This window comes from Cetorhinus maximus, chromosome 10 (genome assembly GCF_964194155.1).
Source record: "Cetorhinus maximus chromosome 10, sCetMax3.hap1.1, whole genome shotgun sequence".
NCBI lineage: Eukaryota > Metazoa > Chordata > Chondrichthyes > Lamniformes > Cetorhinidae > Cetorhinus > Cetorhinus maximus.
The window spans coordinates 122,568,825-122,587,408 of NC_135888.1; the positions used below are offsets into that span (position 1 = coordinate 122,568,825).

Sequence of the window (18,584 nt, forward strand, 5' to 3'; positions counted from 1 at the left end):
CCTGAATTATTTTCTCTGCAACCCCAAAGCATATATTGGGTTAGGTTGAAACTATTATTTTTCTAAACAACAAGGACCATGCTCTTTCATTTAAACAACATTCCCAAATTGAATGGTTGGATGAATTGATTCCAGTTGCCTTTCTGGTGTTCATCTTGATCCACCTGATAGCAGGCTTGCAGGAATAGGTTATTTAACGTACTATTTTCTGAGAAAACATCTCACCCCTCTCTTAATCGTCCCAGCCCTCGATTTGGCATCAAGGTTAGAGACTGGGGGCCTGCTGTGTGGGTAATTGTGAGCAAGAATGTGTGTCTTGTCACTCAATGGTGCCTAGAGGTATAATTTTAATTTAAATAATGGAGACCAGATATAATTGTTTTGTTATAGATTACATGAAAACTGTGCTTGTCTATGTTTTAGTTCTATCAAGCAGTGACAGTTGGTTATTTACAACGCCTAGCCATTTGGGATAATTGTTCATAAACTAACCATCTCCTTTACTCCTTTGACACAACTTTGTTCCCAGGAATGCGCCTTGCTCTTGCTGACGCTGGTGACACAGTGGAAGACGCTAACTTCGTAGAAACCATGGCTGATGCAGGTATCCTGAGGCTCTACACTTGGGTGGAATGGGTGAAGGAAATGATTGCAAATCGTGAGAGCCTTCGGAGTGGACCTGCCAACACCTTCAACGATAGAGTCTTTGTCAGGTACTGAATGGCCTTTGTATTTGAAGATGTCCCTATTAGCTACTTGCAGCATTTCTTGAAATATATTGGTAATGGTCAGTTATTCTGCAATAGCATTTGTTAAAACTAACTTTTTCAATGCAGGGTACAGTTCTTCAGTCTTAGTGCATTATACTTAGGGCATTACTTCATGAAAGAAGAGCATATATATTGGGAGTGTGATAGGTAGTATACATATGAAAGTAGCTTTTGGATATCCCTGAATGTTGCACATGATAAATAATTATGTTTAGGCTTATTGTTGTGTATGGCCACAATTAAAACTCTGGTGAGTGGAAGTTGTGATCAAACTATATGGTGGTTTGGTCTGACTATGACCAGTCTTAGTCTCCAAGATACAGGAAATATATTCAAACACTGGAGACGCCGCAGAGAAGAGACAAAGCTGATTCCTGCTGTCAGGTTTGGGTTATACAAAACTACTGAACAAACTTGGGCTGCAAAATTCCACACCATAACACCACTGGTTTCAGCCCTACGCGAGCTGGCAAACGGAAAATATGGCAGATGTCGGCTCCCGAGTTCTGGCATGTGTCAATCACTATGTTTGAAAGAGTGATAGTGCAGGTGTCCCATGAATGCGCAGGGAACGTCCTCAGTTAAAGACAGGACTTCATCTCCACAAGGACTATGCAGTGGTCACTCTTACCGATACTGTCTTGGACAGATGCATCTGTGGCAGACAGGTTGGTGAGGGTGAGGTCAAATATGTTTTTCCCTCTTGTTGGTTCCCTCACCACCTGCTGCAGACCCAGCCTAGCAGCTATGTCCTTTAAGACTCGGCCAGCTCGATCTGTGGTGGTGCTACCAAGCCACTCTTGGTGATGGACATTGAAGTCACCCAACCAGAGTACATTCTGCGCCCTTGCCGCCCTCAGTGCTTCCTCCAAGTGCTGCACCACATAGAGGAGTACTGATTCTTCAGCTGAGTTGGGGGACGGTACGTGGTTATCAGCAAGAATTTTCTTTGCCTATCTTTGACCTGATGCCATCAGACTTCATGGGGTCCGGAGTCTATGTTGAGGACTCCCAGGGCAACTCCCTCCAGACTACATACCACTGTGCCCCCACCTTAATATCTTTAATCTCTAGAAATTTATTAATCTCTGTCTTGAATCACCACAGAGCCACTGTCACACCGCAGGAGCGACATCTCAACAATACTAGTAATTTGCTGGAGCACAGGTTGCTGGACTGCCACCTGCATCCACGATGGCAGCAGTCTGAGCCTGTAAAGCACAAAGCTGGGCTTGCATGGCACAAGCAGAGATCTCATGACCTCACCTAATTTCCATTGCAGCACATAGACATTGGATGTGTGCTGCAATAGAAGGTGGGACATCGTCCATCAGATGCTGCATCGTTGCAAGTACTGTTGTGAAGTTTGCCACCAATTCCACTCTGGAAAGAATGGACTCCCAGCTCTGTGTCAAGTTGGAGCCAGACTTCCTCCATGGTTCCTGACAGTGGCAACAGTCTCTCTGGCAGATCTGCCAATTCATCCAGCATTTTGGTGTGCATGCCCATTAACCTTTTCCTGTATGCCATCCGGCATTGACCGTGGAGCTATCTGCTGTTATCTCTCCTTTAAATGGTGCAGACCAGCTTTAATTAGTGCTAGCCTTGCTTGATCCTGGGCCCTCTGCTGAGCGTGCAGCCACTCAGCAATGTGTTTAACACTGGACGGATTGCGCAATCATGGAGGTGAGCAGGAAGCATGATGTTTGTGTGCCGCCAGCATCACTTCCATTGATATGGGCTAACTGCACATCGCGACCCCTGTGCCCACTAATGGACCTGAACTAATTTTTAATCCTCGGGCTTTTCAGCCTAAAAGAGAGATGTCTGTGAGGTGATGTTATAGAAACATATCAGATAGTTAAGGGAATTGAAGGAACTAAATGCAGAATATGACGTTAAATAGTGAGATTTGAAATGGGAGATATATTTATACTAGTAAAAGCTAAATTTAGAACTGGTGTCAGGAAATGCTTCTTACAAAGAATGATAAGCATATGAAATACATTTCGAGTAAGTGTAGTGGAGGTGAAAACCCTGAAACTGTTCAGGAAACAATTGGATCTTGAACCACAAGGGGTTTAAGAGTGGCTAGGTGAAAAAACTAGTATGGGTCAAATGATTATGGAAGAGGAGAAAAATTGTGCTTTTGATTGTTTATTTTTCCACCTCCATACTTTAACCATAATGGCCTTCCATTAAGCTATTATTGATGACTGTGCACAGTCCACCATTGCTTATTTTTTGGTACTTTGCAAAATCCTGAGTGCGTCCTTCTGGGCATATGTAGCTAAGCTAGTTGTTGTGATTTATCATTCCAGTGAAATGAATGCTGGAATTCTAAAGACAGAACAACACTATGAGAGGATGATGTTCAAGGAAGCTTTGAAGACAGGTTTCTTTGAATTTCAGGTATGTTCAAGCGTTGAAAATAAATAATTCATCCTGCCTGGGACTTTTGTTCTGTTTTAATTTAAGCCCCCAAGGGAGACAGTCAGAGTGTTGAGTGATGATTTTGCAATTTGTGTTCCAGGCAGCGAAGGACAAGTACCGTGAAGTTGCTGTGGAAGGAATGCAGGAGAACCTTGTCTTCCAGTTCATTGAGATCCAGACTCTGCTGCTGGCTCCAATATGCCCCCACCTTTGTGAGCACATCTGGGCACTACTAGGAAAGGTGCTGTAACTCAAATGCTCTTAAATAAATAAACGAGGAAAGAAACACTTCTTATACAACAAGTCGCACTACAGAACATTGCATCTAGGAAAATAGTACCCTATGAAGAAGTTAGTAACATTTGGTCCAATTGAGCTTTAAAATAAACTATGATTACTTGTTAAACAGTAAAGTTATTCTTGATGTACTCAATTTTTTTTTTTGATGTACACCACTAATCCACAGTCAGTCAGTTCTATTTTAATTAATAGTTCTTGTTATGGTCTGTTTAGAACATTGGAATTAATATTGGCAGACAGGAGAGGATCAAGGAGGAGTTGAAAATTAAAAATTGCAAAACGTGACCTCCCAGCCTGCCACAGAAAGGGGGTCATTGCTGTTTTACTGTGGCATGTCTGTGTCCCATCCTTGAGTAGCAAGAGACCTCATTTCTATATTTAAATTGAGCTCCCATAGTGCAGATGTGAGCCTGATTAAAATTTAACAGTGGCCATCCAGATTTCCCAGGGCTCAGGAAAGCAGGCAGCAAATTAGAGGTGGGAGCAGTCGGATCCAACAGATGCTTTTATAGCACTGCTTGTGTGCCAGGAGGAGCAGTAGGCCCCTCGAGCAAACCTTTTGTTGATTGCAGCCTCACTTGACTGAACCCTGTCCACTAGTTCTGCAATCTCAAGCTGTCTGCCCAGCAATCTGCCCCAGGATCCATGTCCTCCTGTTGCTAGGCCAACCCCGCAGGATCTTGGCATTTCTGGACTTTCCCCACCCCCACAAACATGCCTCTCCACATCTCCGTAAATATCAGGGTCATTCTCTTTTAACTCGGTGAATCCCTAGATCACTCTATGCCTGACTGAATCTGAAAAATAAATATTGACAGCTCACCCGTTCCCTAATTACTTCATAGAAACAGCAGAGAAATTTTCCATCTTAGGGATCCCTTGAAATTTATGATCAATGGAAAAGCATTCATACTAGGCTCATACTTGGGCTTTCATTTTTACGAGACCTTATTTTTTATCTGGGCAAATTTAAGGATTGAAAATAGTATCTTTGTAATAGATGTAAGAATCCTAATGTCCTAATGAAAATGTACCAGGACAGCTTTAACTTATTTCCTAGTAATTTTAACTCTTATGCACAAAACACAGCAGGGTCTCACAGACAGGCTTGACATTTAAAGAAAAGCTATTGGTGGTGGTGATATTGCTTGAAGGGTAAATGTTGGCCAGGACTCCAGGGAATATAATATGGTAGCACATTTTATGTCCACCTGAGAGGGCAGACAAGGCTTTGGTTTAACTTCTCATTCAAAAGGGGTGAAGTGGGGCTTGAACCCACAACCTTCTGATCCAAAGGTGTGAATGCTACAACAAAGACATGCGGCTTGGCTGGGTGCCCCTGCTTTTGTGCAGATACATCTATAAGTAAGGGAATATTTAATTAAAATCCTGATAAATGAAAATTTACAATGCTTTATTTCACTGAAAATTGGGTTAAAAAGCCATGTCCTGCACTACATTACTTCAGAGAGCTAATATGTGCCTAACATCTGTTCATATAGCTTGTTTTTAATATTGAATTTGAATCCCATATTTAACTCTTCTCAGACTGAGTCACTGATGAAAGCAAGATGGCCAGTAGCTGGACCTGTGGACGAAATCCTCATTCGTTCATCTCAGTATCTAATGGAAACTACCCATGATGTTCGACTCCGTGCCAAGAATTATATGATTGCTGGAAAAGGAAAAGTAAGAACAATTTATACCAACAATTATCATGTGTTTAAAGTAAACTCTAACTTCAGTTACAAAGCACAAACACTCTTTTCTTGATCTCTTCCCAAGCAACATTTCTGAATCACACAATGAGCAGATGAACCTGGCTCCCAAATTACTACCAGTGCAATTTAACGGCTTTGTTCGTTAAAGAAGAATGGCTAGGGTGATAATTTCCTTCCTTCTCCCTTGCTGTGCATAATTTGCTGCTATCTGATCTCTGCTTTCACACAGTGGCAGAGCTGAGACTGATAACTCCATATGTTAAGAATGACAGACATAACGCTGTCCAACCAGTTCATAAGTATGTGTGATAAAAGTACGTATTGTACTGCTGTGGCAACTCCTGATCTCCACTCTGTACTTTCCTCCAGATGTCATGCCTTGAGGCTTGTGTGTGCTTATCCTATCATCTGGTCATCCTTTGAGGTTGTTTAGTGGAACAGATCATGAGAAAAGATATTTGATGTTTGTAAGGCTGATTTTCTGATCAGTTATGCCGGATGAATGAATGTAACTGATCAGGAATATGAGCTTAGGCCAGATCACTGTTCATTTTATGTTCCTATTAATTTCAAAGGCACTGATTTATAGGGAAAGATTTCCCCTCCCCCGTTGGGGGGGGGGGAAGTGCGGGAGTGGGCATGGGCGGGCGTGCCTCCGATTGGCGCCCCCAGGGGCGCGCTACCATGTTCCATGGGCGGGCCTTAATTGGCATGCCGTCCGCTCTGAAGCGCTATGCGCTCCCTGTGCAGGCGGGGGTGGGGGGATTCCCTCAGCCGGGAATGCGCTCTTTCACTTGGAATTAAAATTTGTCGAGCAAATGATTGAAAAAAGTTTTCCTGACACGTCCCCTCATGTGACACTGTCACATGAGTTGGGACATGTCCATAACTTTTATTGAAATCTTTAATAAATATTTAAATACCCTCATGAAACCTCCTCCCGCCCGTGGATGAGGTTTCATGCTTTTTCCGAAGCCCATCAGGGCTCCTGGCCTGCCTGCCAACCTTAAGGTTGGACGGGCAGGTCCATTAGTGACCTTAATTAGTTTTTCAATGGCCTCAATAGGCCGTTGAGAGGTCAGCGGGCGCGCAGCTGACTTGGCTGCGCCCCCGCCGACGTAAAAATGGAAATGACGCCGGGAGTTCCACCCGACGTCGTCCCGCATCATTTTACACGTCGGCGAGCGGGCCCCGGCTCCGTTCGCCAATCAGAAGATCCTGCCCATAGTTTTCAGAGTTGTAGAATTTTATCCCTAAAACACTGGTACAATTCTGAAATACCAATTGGAACAGAATTTGACTATTTCAAGTTACTAACAATAGATGACCCTGACATTATTTCCCCTATGTGGTTTAAACACCCCAATTGTAAAACATTGGGCCAGATATTGAGGTCTGCAAGCGGGGCCCGCTTGCTGGCGCGTAAAATTACACGGGATGACGTCGGGTGGAACTCCCGACGTCATTCCAATTTTCAGGCCGGCAGGGGGCTCAGCTGAATCAGCCAAGCGCCCGCCGACCAGCCAACGGCCAATTGAAGCCATTTAAAAAGTAATTAGACTAGTTAATGGACCTGCTGGCCCAACCTTAAGGTTGGCGGGCAGGCCGGGAGCCCCGACGGGCTTCAGAAAAAGCATGAAACCTCATCCACGGGCGGGATGAGGTTTCATGTAGGTTTTTAAAAATTTAATAAAAGTTTACTTAAAAGTGATGGACATGTCCCAACTCATGTGACAGTGTCACATGAGGGGACATGTCAGGGAAAGTTCATTTCTCAACATGTACCATTTTTAAATTTGGCACTGATCTCCCTGAGGCAGCACTTAGCCTCAGGGAGATGAGTGTGCTTTCTTGTGCGCATGCGTGAGAGAGCACACTCCTGGCTTAGGGAATCCCCCCCCCTGCCGGCACAGGGAGCCCATAGCGCTTCCTGGCGGACGTCACATTGGGCGGGCCTTAATTGGATTAGAGGCGCCGATCGGAGGTGCACCCGTTCCTAAACTTCTCCCCCAACTGGGGGGATGGAAATTCTTCCCATTGTTTCCTTCAATTCACCTTGTGCAAATACCACAGGAGACTTCTTAGCACATTAACAATATTAGGAGCGTTTGTAAGAACTGCTAACATTTATGCACATGTATGCAACCTATTTTTGTGTGGCTGCTTCTTGTAATTTGATCCATTCATGAATCTCTTTCCTGCCACAAGATTTGTGGGCACCTGGACCCTCCCCATCAACCCAATACCAAGTCTGAAGTCTAGGTCACTATAGTGCCATGGGGGTGGGGGGGATGGGGTGGTCAGCACATTCGCAGCCTAATGGGGGCTAATATAATGCCAATCAACTAATGACTGATGAGAAATATGATTGGAACATCTTCAATGCATTGTTTCGAGGTGTCAGCTGTGGCTCAGTTCATAGCACCCTCGCCTTTGAATCAGAGGGTTGTGGGTTCATGTCCCACTCCCGGAAACCAAGAACTGTGATTATACTTGAAAGAGTTGCATTTTGTGACTGTTGATAACTCGAAAGAGTTTCAATGCATTGTTTCGATACAGGTCCTGAAGTTGCATAGTGGATCTAATGCAGTAGCCCCTGTGTTTGTGATTGCATGTGCTGGTGCATCATTGTAGTAGGGCTGGTAGGACATGTCATTATTCCCAATCTCATGCTGAGTGGAGCCAGGTGTTTCCTTGCTGGAAATGAAGGAAAAACTGGTGAATCAAATTGTTGTGAGTGCCCCTATCAGCCAGTTGAGGTGGTAGGGAAGGATCACATACTGAAAGGTGGCTCCATATTCTGCTATTTATGAGTAAGTAGTTGTCAACCTGCTTTAGTACTGTAACATTTACCACTTTAGATTATATTTCACATGTTGACTTGACTTAGTTTTCTTTCTAACATAATTGACAGTGAAGGGTTTGCACAAGGAATAACAGAACAAACTCCAGCTCCTGCGGCTGTAATTCAATAGCTCTGAAACTATCCAAAGCCACACAAGCAAAATTTAAGAAATTCATAACCATCTCCTTCATCAAATTAGACTACAAAGTTGAATTCTACTGACCTCTCACATTCTTTTTTTCCCACAAAATTCCTGAATTTATTTTGGGCCATGTTTCTGACCATGTGAATTGTGCCTTTAATTACTGATAGTGCTGAAAGGGTATTGGGATTTTAACCTGCTGATGGTTAGAATATATTTAGGTACATGTGCTATGGGATGTGCCTGATTCTGCATGTTTTGTACTTAAGATCTGTGAAATAATTCATTACAGAAAGGAGATGCAAAGCCAACACAGAAGCCTTCTCACTGCAATATCTATGTGGCAAAGAACTACCCTCCATGGCAACACACAACACTTCTGTTGCTTCGTAAGCACTATGAGGCAAGTTTTTTTTTAGCATTTATTGTTGATCCTTTCAGTATCCTCTCACCACACACAAACCATTCCTTTAGCTGTGTGAAGTAACTAAGTAAATTTAAAACACCTAGTAATGTTTAAATGTTTCATTTTCCCCATTTCCTCTTAAAGTTTGTGAAACTTGTGTTTATCCCCTTTTTGCAGAGGGATGTATGGCTGGTTGGAAGCTGATTCAGTAATCATCAGATGTAATATATGCCTAGAATTCACAATAATAATGACAGTCAGTGCCTAAAGTTAGACAATTGTGTCCTCTAATCTTCCAGTGGCAAATTTACGCCACAATTTTCAGGGAAAACAATTTGAGAATGCTGCAGCGAGCATAGCGACAGATCAGGAGCTGCAAGGTCAATGAATAGTAAAGAATTCATTTTGATTGTTGAATTCTGCAGAAATTTCAACCCATTTTATTGGTTTCATTATTTATATTTAGCAAAAAAATTACTTAGTTATGAACAAAAATACATATTGGCATACAGGCAAAGATTGTTAATAAAATAACAATTCTTCTGCAACTCTTACACTGTAACATGTGCTTATGGCTGGCAGCTGTTATTAGAAGTATTCACTTTACTCCTGATTGACCTCAAAAACAGAGCAGACAGACATTACCCAAACAGGCAATTTGTGTTTCAAGTGTTGCCCTAGTCTTTTTGATTACTGCATCTATCAGTGTGAGAAGTACTAATTACTTTAACATTCACATTATAGTCAACCTTCAAAAATGTGGGCTTTTCTTTTGATCAATTTGATCAAGAAAATTTGAGTTCAGGTAGCATTACATTGCCACAAACCAACGTTGCATCTTAACTGTGTTCCTCTTATATTTCCTGTACACTCGGCTCATGAGCCATTCTGCGATGATTTATGTTCAGCATTCAGCAATAACCTGCTCACTGATGCTCAATTTGGGTTCTACAAGGGCCCTCTGCTCCTGACCTCATTACAGCCTTGGTCCAAACATGGGCAAAAGAGCTGAATTGAAGAGGCGAGGTGTGGGAGCTGAGAAAAATTAGAAAAATTCTAAGGGGAGGACCCACCATCTGTGGTTAACTAAAGAAGTTAAGGAAAGCATATAACTTAAGGAAAAAGCATACAACTCCGCAAAGGTGAGTGGCGGGACAAATGATTGGACAGAATATAAAGAACGGCAGAGAATGGCTAAAAGGTTAATGAGAAAGAAATTAGAGTATGAGAGGAAGCTAGCTAGAAATGTAAAAACAGATAGCAAGAGTTTCTACAGGCGCTTATAAAGGAAAAGAGTAAGTAAAGTGAATGTTGGTCCTCAAGAGAGGGGATTAATATTAGATAATAAGGAAATGGCAGAAGAAATGAACAAATATTTTGCTTCTGTGTTCACTGTAGATACAAAAAATATTCTAGTAATAGCTGCAAATCAGGAGGTGAATGAGAAAAAGGAACTTGGTGAAATTGAAATCACTAGAGAAATGGTACTGAGCAAATTGATGGAGCTGCAGGCTGGCAAGTCTCTGGTTCCCAATTGACTACATCCTAGGGTCTTAAAAGAGGTGGTTAATGAGGTAATCGATGCGCTGGTGTTAATTTTCCAATATTTGCTAGATTCTGGAAAGGTTCCATCAGATTAGAAAGTAACCAATATAACCCCTCTATTCAAGAAGGGAGGGAGGCAGAAAACAGGAAACTATAGGCCAGCTAGCTTGACGTCTGTCATGGGGAAGTTATTAGAATCAATCATTAAGGAGGTTATAGCTCGGCACTTAGAAGAGCTCAAGGCAAACGGGAAGAGTCAGCATGAAAAGAAAAGAAAATCATGTTTAACCAATTAGAGTTTTTTGAAGGAGTAACATGCACAGTGAACGTACTGTACTTGGATTTCCAGAAGGCATTTGATAAGGTGCGACATCAAAGATTATTCCAGAAAATAAAAGCACATGGTGTAGGGGGTAACATATTAGCATGGATAGAAGATTGGCTGGCTGGCAGAAAGCAGAGAGTATGCATAAATGGGTCTTTTTCTGATTGGCAGGATGTGACGAATGGAGTCCCACAGAGGTCTGCACTAGGGCCTCAACTTTTTACGATTTACATCAATGACTTAGATGAGGGGAGTGAAGACATGGTAGCTAAATTTGCAGATGACACAAAGATAGGTAGGAAAGTATGTTGTGAAGAGGACATTAGGTTGCAGATGGATATAGATAGGTTGAGTGAGCGGGCAAAGGTTTGGCAAATGAAGTTTAATGTGGGAAAATGTTCGCTTTGGCAGGAAGAACAAAAAAGCAGAGTATTACTTAAATGGAGAACGGCTGCATAATTCTGAGGTGTAGAGTGATCCAGGTGTTCTACATGAGTCACATAAAGATTAGTATGCAGGTACAAAAGTAATTAAGAAGGCTAATGGAATGCTATCCTTTATTATGAGAGGGATTGAACATAAAAGTAAGGATGTTACACTTCAGTTTTATAGGGCACTGGTGAGACCACACCTTGAATACTGTGTGCAGTTTTGGTCCCCTTTTTTAAGGAAGGATGTAAATGCATTGGAGGCAATTCAAAGGAGGTTTACTAGATTGATACCTGGAATGAGCAGGTTGTCTTATGAGGAACGGTTAGACAGACTGGGCTTGTTTCTGCTGGAGTCTAGAAGAATGAGGGGTGATTTGATTGAAGTATACAAGATCCTGAAAGGGCTTGACAAGGTAGATGTCAATAGAATGTTTCCTCTTGTGGCTGTGCCCAGAACTAGGGAGCACTGTTTTAAAATTAGGGGCCGCCCTTTTAGGACGGAGATGAGGAGAATTTTTTCTGACGGTTGTGCACCTTTGGAACTCTCTGCCTCTGAGGATGGTGGAAGCGGGGTCATTGAATATTTTTAAGACGGAGGTAGATAGATTCTTGTGAGGCAAGGGAATCAAAGGTTAGATGGGAATGTGGCAATTGAAACACAAGAAGATCAACAATGATCTTATTGAATGGAGGAATAGGCTCGAGGGGCTGAATGGTCTTCTACTGTTCCTATTTTTTATGTTCTTATGAGAGACTGCCCTTGACATCAATTTAACTGAGTGTCACTAGCAATTCTCTGCTAGTTGGACTCATACCTAGCACAGTGGAAGATAGTAATAGATGTTGGAGGTCAATCACCTCAGTCCCAGGACATTGCTGTAGGTGATCCTCATGGTAGTGTCTTGGGCCCAATCATCTTCAGATGCTTCATCAATGACCTTCCCTCTATTATAAAGTCAGAATTTGGATGTTTGCTGGTGATTACACAATGTTCAGCCCATTCATGACACCTCAGATCTTGAAGCAGTCAGTGTCCATATGTAGCGAGACCTGGACAACATTCAGGCTTGGGCCATTAAGTGGCAAATAAAATTCTCACCATGCAGGTGCCAGACAATGATCATCTCCAACAAGATAAAATCTAACCATCACCCCTGACATTCAATGGCATTACTGTCACTGAATCCCCCACTATCAATATCCTAGAGGTTACCATTTACCAGAAACTGAACTGGACCAGCCATATAACTGCTGTGGCTCCAAAAGCAGGTCAGAGGCTGGGTATTCTGCAGAGAGTAACTCACCTCCTGACTCCCAAAGCCTGTCCAGCACCTAAAAGAGACCAGTCAGGAGTGTGATGGAACACTCTCCATTTGCCTCGATGAGTGCAGCTCCAACAACATTCAAAAGGCACAACACTATCCAAGACAAAGCAGCCTGCTTGATTGGCAACCCATCCACCACCATCCTTAAACATTCACTCACTCCCTGCACCACCAACACACAGTGGCAGCAATTTGTGCTGTATGCAAGATGCAGTGCAGCAACTCACCAAGGCTCCTTTGACAGCACCTTTCAAAACAGCGACCTCTACCACCTAGGAAGACAAGGTGTATGGGATGCATGGGACCACCACCACCACCACCACGTGCCCCTCCAAGTCACACACCGTCGTGACTTGGAACTATATCGACGTTCCTTTACTGTTGCTGGGTCAAAATCATGGAACTCGCTAACGCACTGTGGGGTACCTATACCACTTGTACTGGAGCAGTTCAAGAAGACAGTTCATCAGCACCTACTCGAGCCATTGGGGGTGGGCAATAAATGCTGGCCTAAACAGTGACGCCCACATCCCGTGAAAGAATGAAAAAAATCTATGTACCAATGGCAATTTCAGTGGCTTTAATTTAGCAAACTCAGCCTTGCCATTGCTTTTATTGGGTGGCAGCAATTAATGAAGTTACTTATTCCATTATTTTCTAGGACTTTTGAGTTGTAAATTGGGCCATCTGACGTCAATGTGCCACTACAATAGTGTAAATCACCAGTAGACGCTGGGCCTGACAACTGAAAGTAAAGTTCAGGAAATCGAATGCGTTCAGCACTGAAGTACACAGTTAACTGTTAGAATTTCTAAAGCTGGGCAGTGCAGTTTGTGCTTGTACTCTTTTCCAACAAATTACCAAGAGCAAGCAGCTGTGTAGTCTGGTAAAAGTGGAAAGTTTTCCAATTGTCAGCTATTTTCACTGGAAAATTGCACTTCATCCAGAAATGAGGTTAAGCACAGTGACTTTGGCCAAGTTAATAAATGTCCAGGATGGAAAACTTTTATAGCAGTGATGGTGACACTTCCAGATGGTGATGTGCAGTCTGTTTGTTGAATTTGGATCTAGCAAAAAAATAGTTCTTTTGTTTCTAGAATTAAAGCTGCTTTCCTTTTTTTGTATTGCTTGGCATGAGAAGACCAGATGAAAGCACGTGTTGGCAACTTTACCCCAGCCCTGCTGCTATGACATTTTAAAACTTGTAACACTAATTTTTATATCCAACCATACCACATTGTGAAGCTCTGCAGAGAAATTAATTAGAAATTTTTGTCCACTGTCTGTTATATTGGCAAATGGGGTAGTTATTCTTCATCAACACGGCCTTAACATAGGAAGTCGAGCCAGTTTCACCGCTCAATGAGCTTGTGGCTAATCTGTATCCTAACTCTGTTCACCACCCTTAACTCCATCCCTTAATACCCTTGAGTAGCTAAGGCCTATCAATTTCAGATTTTAAGTCATTAATTGAGCTAACGTCTTCTGCTTTTTTTTTGATGAGAGTTCCACATTGCCACCACTCTTTGGATGAAGTGTTTCCTAACTTCTCTCCAAAATGATCTGGTTCCTAACTTTAATTCCCTTAACCTAGACACTCCAGCAGTAGAAAAAGTTTCTCTCTATCTACCCTTCCTATTCCTTTCAAAATCCTCAAAACCTTAATCAAGTCATCCTTTACCCTTCTAGAATACAGAGAATACAAACCTTGTATATGTCATCTTTCCTTATAATTTAATGATTGGAACATTCTGGTGATTCTGTGCTGTACTTTTTCAAGGCCAAAATATCCTTTTAAGGTGCATTGCCCAGAAGTGCACATAGTACTCCAGATGTGATCTAATCAGGGCTTTGTACATCTGCAGGAAAACTTCCATTTATATTTCAGCTCTTTAAATATAACGGGTAATATTCCATTTGTACCTGATCACTACATATTCATAATTTATGTACATGGATCTCTAAATCTCTTTGGATCTCAACTGTTCCTAGCTTTTCACCATTTAAGTAACATTGGAGTTTATCCTTTTATTGGTCCGAAGTGGTAACCTCGTACCTGCCTGCTTTTCAGTCCATCTGCCACAATGAAATGAGTGGCCAGTTAGTTTGTTCTTTTCAGTAATGCTGTGTGAGCATGCCTCGCTGCAAAACAAGGTTGGAAAATCACGTCATTTGATGTGGTAGATTGATGCGCACACTGATATTTTCATAGTAGCTTCTCATTGATTTAATAATTAAATGTTAGTGATTTTTTTTTATAAGTTGAATAAATTGTGGTACAGAGGCTCCGCAAATAATGTGCTGTGCTTTTGAGTATTTCAGATATTCTCTGCCAATGAAAGTGTTTGCAAAAGCTTTAACTCTATGGTAAATGGTTATATTTTAGAAAAATGATGGCCAACTGCCAGATAATAAAATCATTGCTGGTGAATTGAAAGACCTGCCTGAGCTAAAGAAGTATATGAAGAAAGTCATGCCATTTGTTGCGATGATCAAGGTAAATGCTTTGACAATCCTAGATAAATGCACATTTTGAATGAATTCTATGTCTCTCTAACTTCTCCCCCCTTGCAAGTCTTCAAGAGCTATTGTGTTCCTCCAACTCTGGCCTCCTCTTCATCCAGAAATCCCCTTGTTCCTCCATTAGCAGCTTTGCCTTCAACCATCTAGGCTCAAACCTCTGGATTTCCCTGCCCAAATCTCTGCCTCTCCATCTCCATCTCCTTACATAAGACGATTGTTAAAACTCATCTCTTTGACTAAGCTTTTGGTCACCCCTCCTAATATCTCCCTGTTACCTTGCTGTCAGTTTTTTTTTGTCTGATTATGCTTCCGTGAAGAGCCTTGGGCCATTTTGCTATGTCAAATAGTCTATAAAAATGCATTGTTGTGTGCAAGTACTACATAATTGTCCAGCTTAATTTTTTTTATCCACCGCCCTGATATTCTTAGATTTAACTTTCTCTTCTGGTGCGATATTGTTTGATTACCTCTGTAACAACTTCATGAAATGATTTAAAGTAAGAAAACACTGAGTGCTGCTATAGTAAAAACAGAAAATGCTGGAAAAACCCAGCAGGTCTGGCAGCAACTGTGGAGAGAGAAACAGAGTTAATGTTTCGAATCCATATGACTCTTCTTCAGAGCTGGAAGAAGCTCCACAGGTGCTGCCAGACCTGCTGAGTTTCTCTAGCATTTTCTGTTTCTGTTTCAGATTTCCAGCATCGTCCGTAGTTTGCCTTTAACTGAATACTGCTAGTCAGAAATAAAGCAGAAAATATTGGAAATGTATATCAGGCCAATCAGCATCTGAAAGAGAGAAATAGGCCAACATTTTGGGTGAGATACTTAATGGAAAAGCTAATAACTTAAATGGGACTTTACACAGGGCTATTTAATTATAGTCATTGGAGTAATTTAAACCAGAAGTGTGGCACTGAAGATATTTCTTTTACTACAATATGGAATTGAGTTTCTAGTTTTTTTTTTCCACGGGAAAGGGCATCTTCTCATCATAAGAAGAAACTGCCCATTTATCTCATTCTTTAATACTGGCCAGCCATGGAGTAGTACAGGTACTTCAAACCACGTATGAGCCTGTAGCTCCTTTGTCCAGCCCAGGAGCAACAGTTATTGCTGAATGTTGCTACTCATGATACTGCAATGTTTGCTTTTTTTTTAAAAAAAAAAGGAAAACCTAGTGAAGAATGGGCCTCGAGTTCTTGACCTGGAGCTGGAGTTTGATGAACGTAGTGTCTTGATGGAGAACATTGTCTATTTAACAAACTCATTGGAGGCAAGTACTAGTGAAAGAACTAACTTGGGTCACAAAAATCCGTAACAAGTGTCCGTGTCCTGTTCATTTTTGAAGAAACAAATAAATAATAGCTCTAGTGATGTGTGCGCGAAAGAACTTGCAGTGCAAGTCTTGTTGCTGCCTGTTTTTGGGGTATGCACTCATACAATACAAGTACAATAAGGGGAGATAATTGGTGCTTTGTATAGTGCAGATATCTCCTGGCAGTTTGGGGAGGCGACATGGTGGCTACTTTATATTTGTTCAGTGGAAATATGTTAACACACTCCCGACATCATGTTCCCAGTTTTACAAAGAAAATAATTTGAAAGTGAATGTTTTTCACTTGATATGAGAGCAGCTATTTACTGCAATTGATGTAAACAGGTGAAATTCATAAATGGAAATTAGAAGCAGTAACACAAAGGCTTTTTTCACTGGGAGTATTCGCTTCATGGGTTTTAATTAGTGATTAAATACTTAAGGTAACTGTTGTGCACTAATTATCATCAGCACTCTGAAATTAAACATCAGACAGAAATGGGCAGTAGATTTCTGGGTGGCTGGGGCCTGTGGGAAGGAATTTCTGAGGAAGAGGGGCAGTAACTGTTTCCAGTAGCAAAAGGGTCAATTCCCAGAGGACACAGATTTAATGTGATTGGCAAAGGAACTGGAAATGACATGGGAAATATTTTTTAGACAGATTTGTTGCAATCTGGAACTGCCTGAAAGGATGGTGGAAACAATTCAACGCAAACATTCAAATGGAATTGGATAAACACTTGAAGGGAAAATAAATTACAGGGCTATGGAGAAAGAGTAGGGGAGTGGGATTAATTGGATAGCTTTACCAAAGAGCCAGCACAAGCACTGTTGATCAGTTCGATGTACGATTCTGAGATTCTTTGTGGAGATTTAAGGGGGAGAATTCCCAACTGAGTGTGGGAAGAAAGAGTTGGGGATCTGGAGGTGGGACTAACTTGGTAGTTAAGTTTCTGAAAGGGAGGTGTATCCTTGGCATATACTATGACTTTATATTCTAAACTTTCTGTATACACACTAGCACTTCTTAATTTAAGCTGCTACCCTGAAATTGTGGGTACCCCTGCAAAGATTGAGTTCTGGATTTTGTGTTTGCTCACGAGAGCATCACGATGTATGTTTGGGTTGTGCTAAATAGACTGGAGCTTTCCTTTAACTGCAATGATGTAACATGCCCAGGAAAGTTTGATGCATATTGCTTCACCTGCTCTAGTAGACACATGGGGTGGGGTTCATTGCAGAACTGTAATGTTATGAACTACAAAAATAATTTCTCTTGGTGACTTAAATTGAGTCTGATAATCAATAAGGAACTGTAAAGTATGAAACCTGTGAAATGAAAATGCTCTCTCTATCTTCTTGCCACAGTTGGACCATATTGATGTGTTGTTTGCAACAGAGGCAGAAGATAAAATCCGAGAAGAGTGCTGTCCAGGAAAACCTTTCTGTGCATTTAGAACAGAGGTAAGAGGAGGGAGTAATACATCAAACTAAAATCTTGTGGTACAGGTGAAGGCTGTCCAGGCAGAGCTGTTCAGAGAATTTTTACAAAAGCTGCAAGTCCAGGGAAGGTGGTTGCATTTGAATAACCGCACCATGGAAGGTTCCCTGTTCTGAGAGAACCTAAAATATAGAACATAAGGACCACAGTTGATAAACTTCTTCCATACGTTGAAAGAATCTATAATTTTGGAATTTTTGGGCGGGCCAAAACTAGATGTTATAACATTTAAGGTAGAGAGTGTAGCAAGCTTGGATATGTTGGAAACTGACTCAGGGTAGGGGCAGAACCCTGTTGGGAGATATTAGCAAGTCATCCATAAGTTCAAGGGACAGAGTGAACGGCAGTTAGCGGGCAGTGGTTGCCCAGTGCAGCTGGGGTGCAGTGTCAGCTCAGGGAAGCTGAAGTGTTTGCTCAGTACAGCTAGGTAGCTAGGATTGTGCTGGTGATTAGATGCTAGGGTACAGCAGGCCAGCCCAATGGAGCACAGTCTCGGGAGAAGAGATTGGGAAGTGAGCAGTTGGAGTTGAAACCCTGTTGCCTGACAGCTCATTGTAGGTTGAAGAAGAGGGCCTTCAGTTTGAGTTGGAGCTGCTGTCAAAGGGAAATCAGTGGCTAAGCCTCTAAAGCTGAGAGCCCTCCTGAAGAAGACAGAATTTAAAGGCTTTTTTGTGACTCACAATGATCACTGATGTTTGGGTGGGTTATTGAGAAAATGCCTGGGATCTGTCTTGATGGAGGTCTACGATTCAGTGCAGTTTGTGGTGTGTTTAACCACAGTTTGCCTGTTAATTCATGTTCAACATATAGAATTAACAAGAAATAGAGTATAAGGTAGATAGTATTGACTGTTTGATTTGTTGACTCTTGTGTAGTAAAACATTTTCTGTTTGTTTAAAACCATGGCACCTTGTGACTTTATTCTCTTAGTAAGTAACTAGGATTTCAAATTTCGTCGTCAAAATGTTACTGGTCCCTAACTGAATCGTAACAAATTTGGGG

At 41.8% G+C, this 18,584-nt stretch overlaps 1 protein-coding gene across 1 annotated transcript in view; it reads left to right on the forward strand.

Annotated features, from left to right (window-relative positions):
* lars1b (leucyl-tRNA synthetase 1b) overlaps positions 1–18,584 on the forward strand; it is a 79,466-nt gene that overhangs the window by 51,645 nt on the left and 9,237 nt on the right. Inside the window, exons 23-30 of the mRNA XM_078551072.1 lie at positions 530–713; positions 3,092–3,182; positions 3,304–3,444; positions 5,052–5,192; positions 8,504–8,614; positions 14,630–14,740; positions 15,935–16,039; positions 17,450–17,545. Coding sequence (XP_078407198.1) covers positions 530–713; positions 3,092–3,182; positions 3,304–3,444; positions 5,052–5,192; positions 8,504–8,614; positions 14,630–14,740; positions 15,935–16,039; positions 17,450–17,545 — 980 coding nt within the window. The remainder of the gene's footprint in view (positions 1–529; positions 714–3,091; positions 3,183–3,303; positions 3,445–5,051; positions 5,193–8,503; positions 8,615–14,629; positions 14,741–15,934; positions 16,040–17,449; positions 17,546–18,584) is intronic.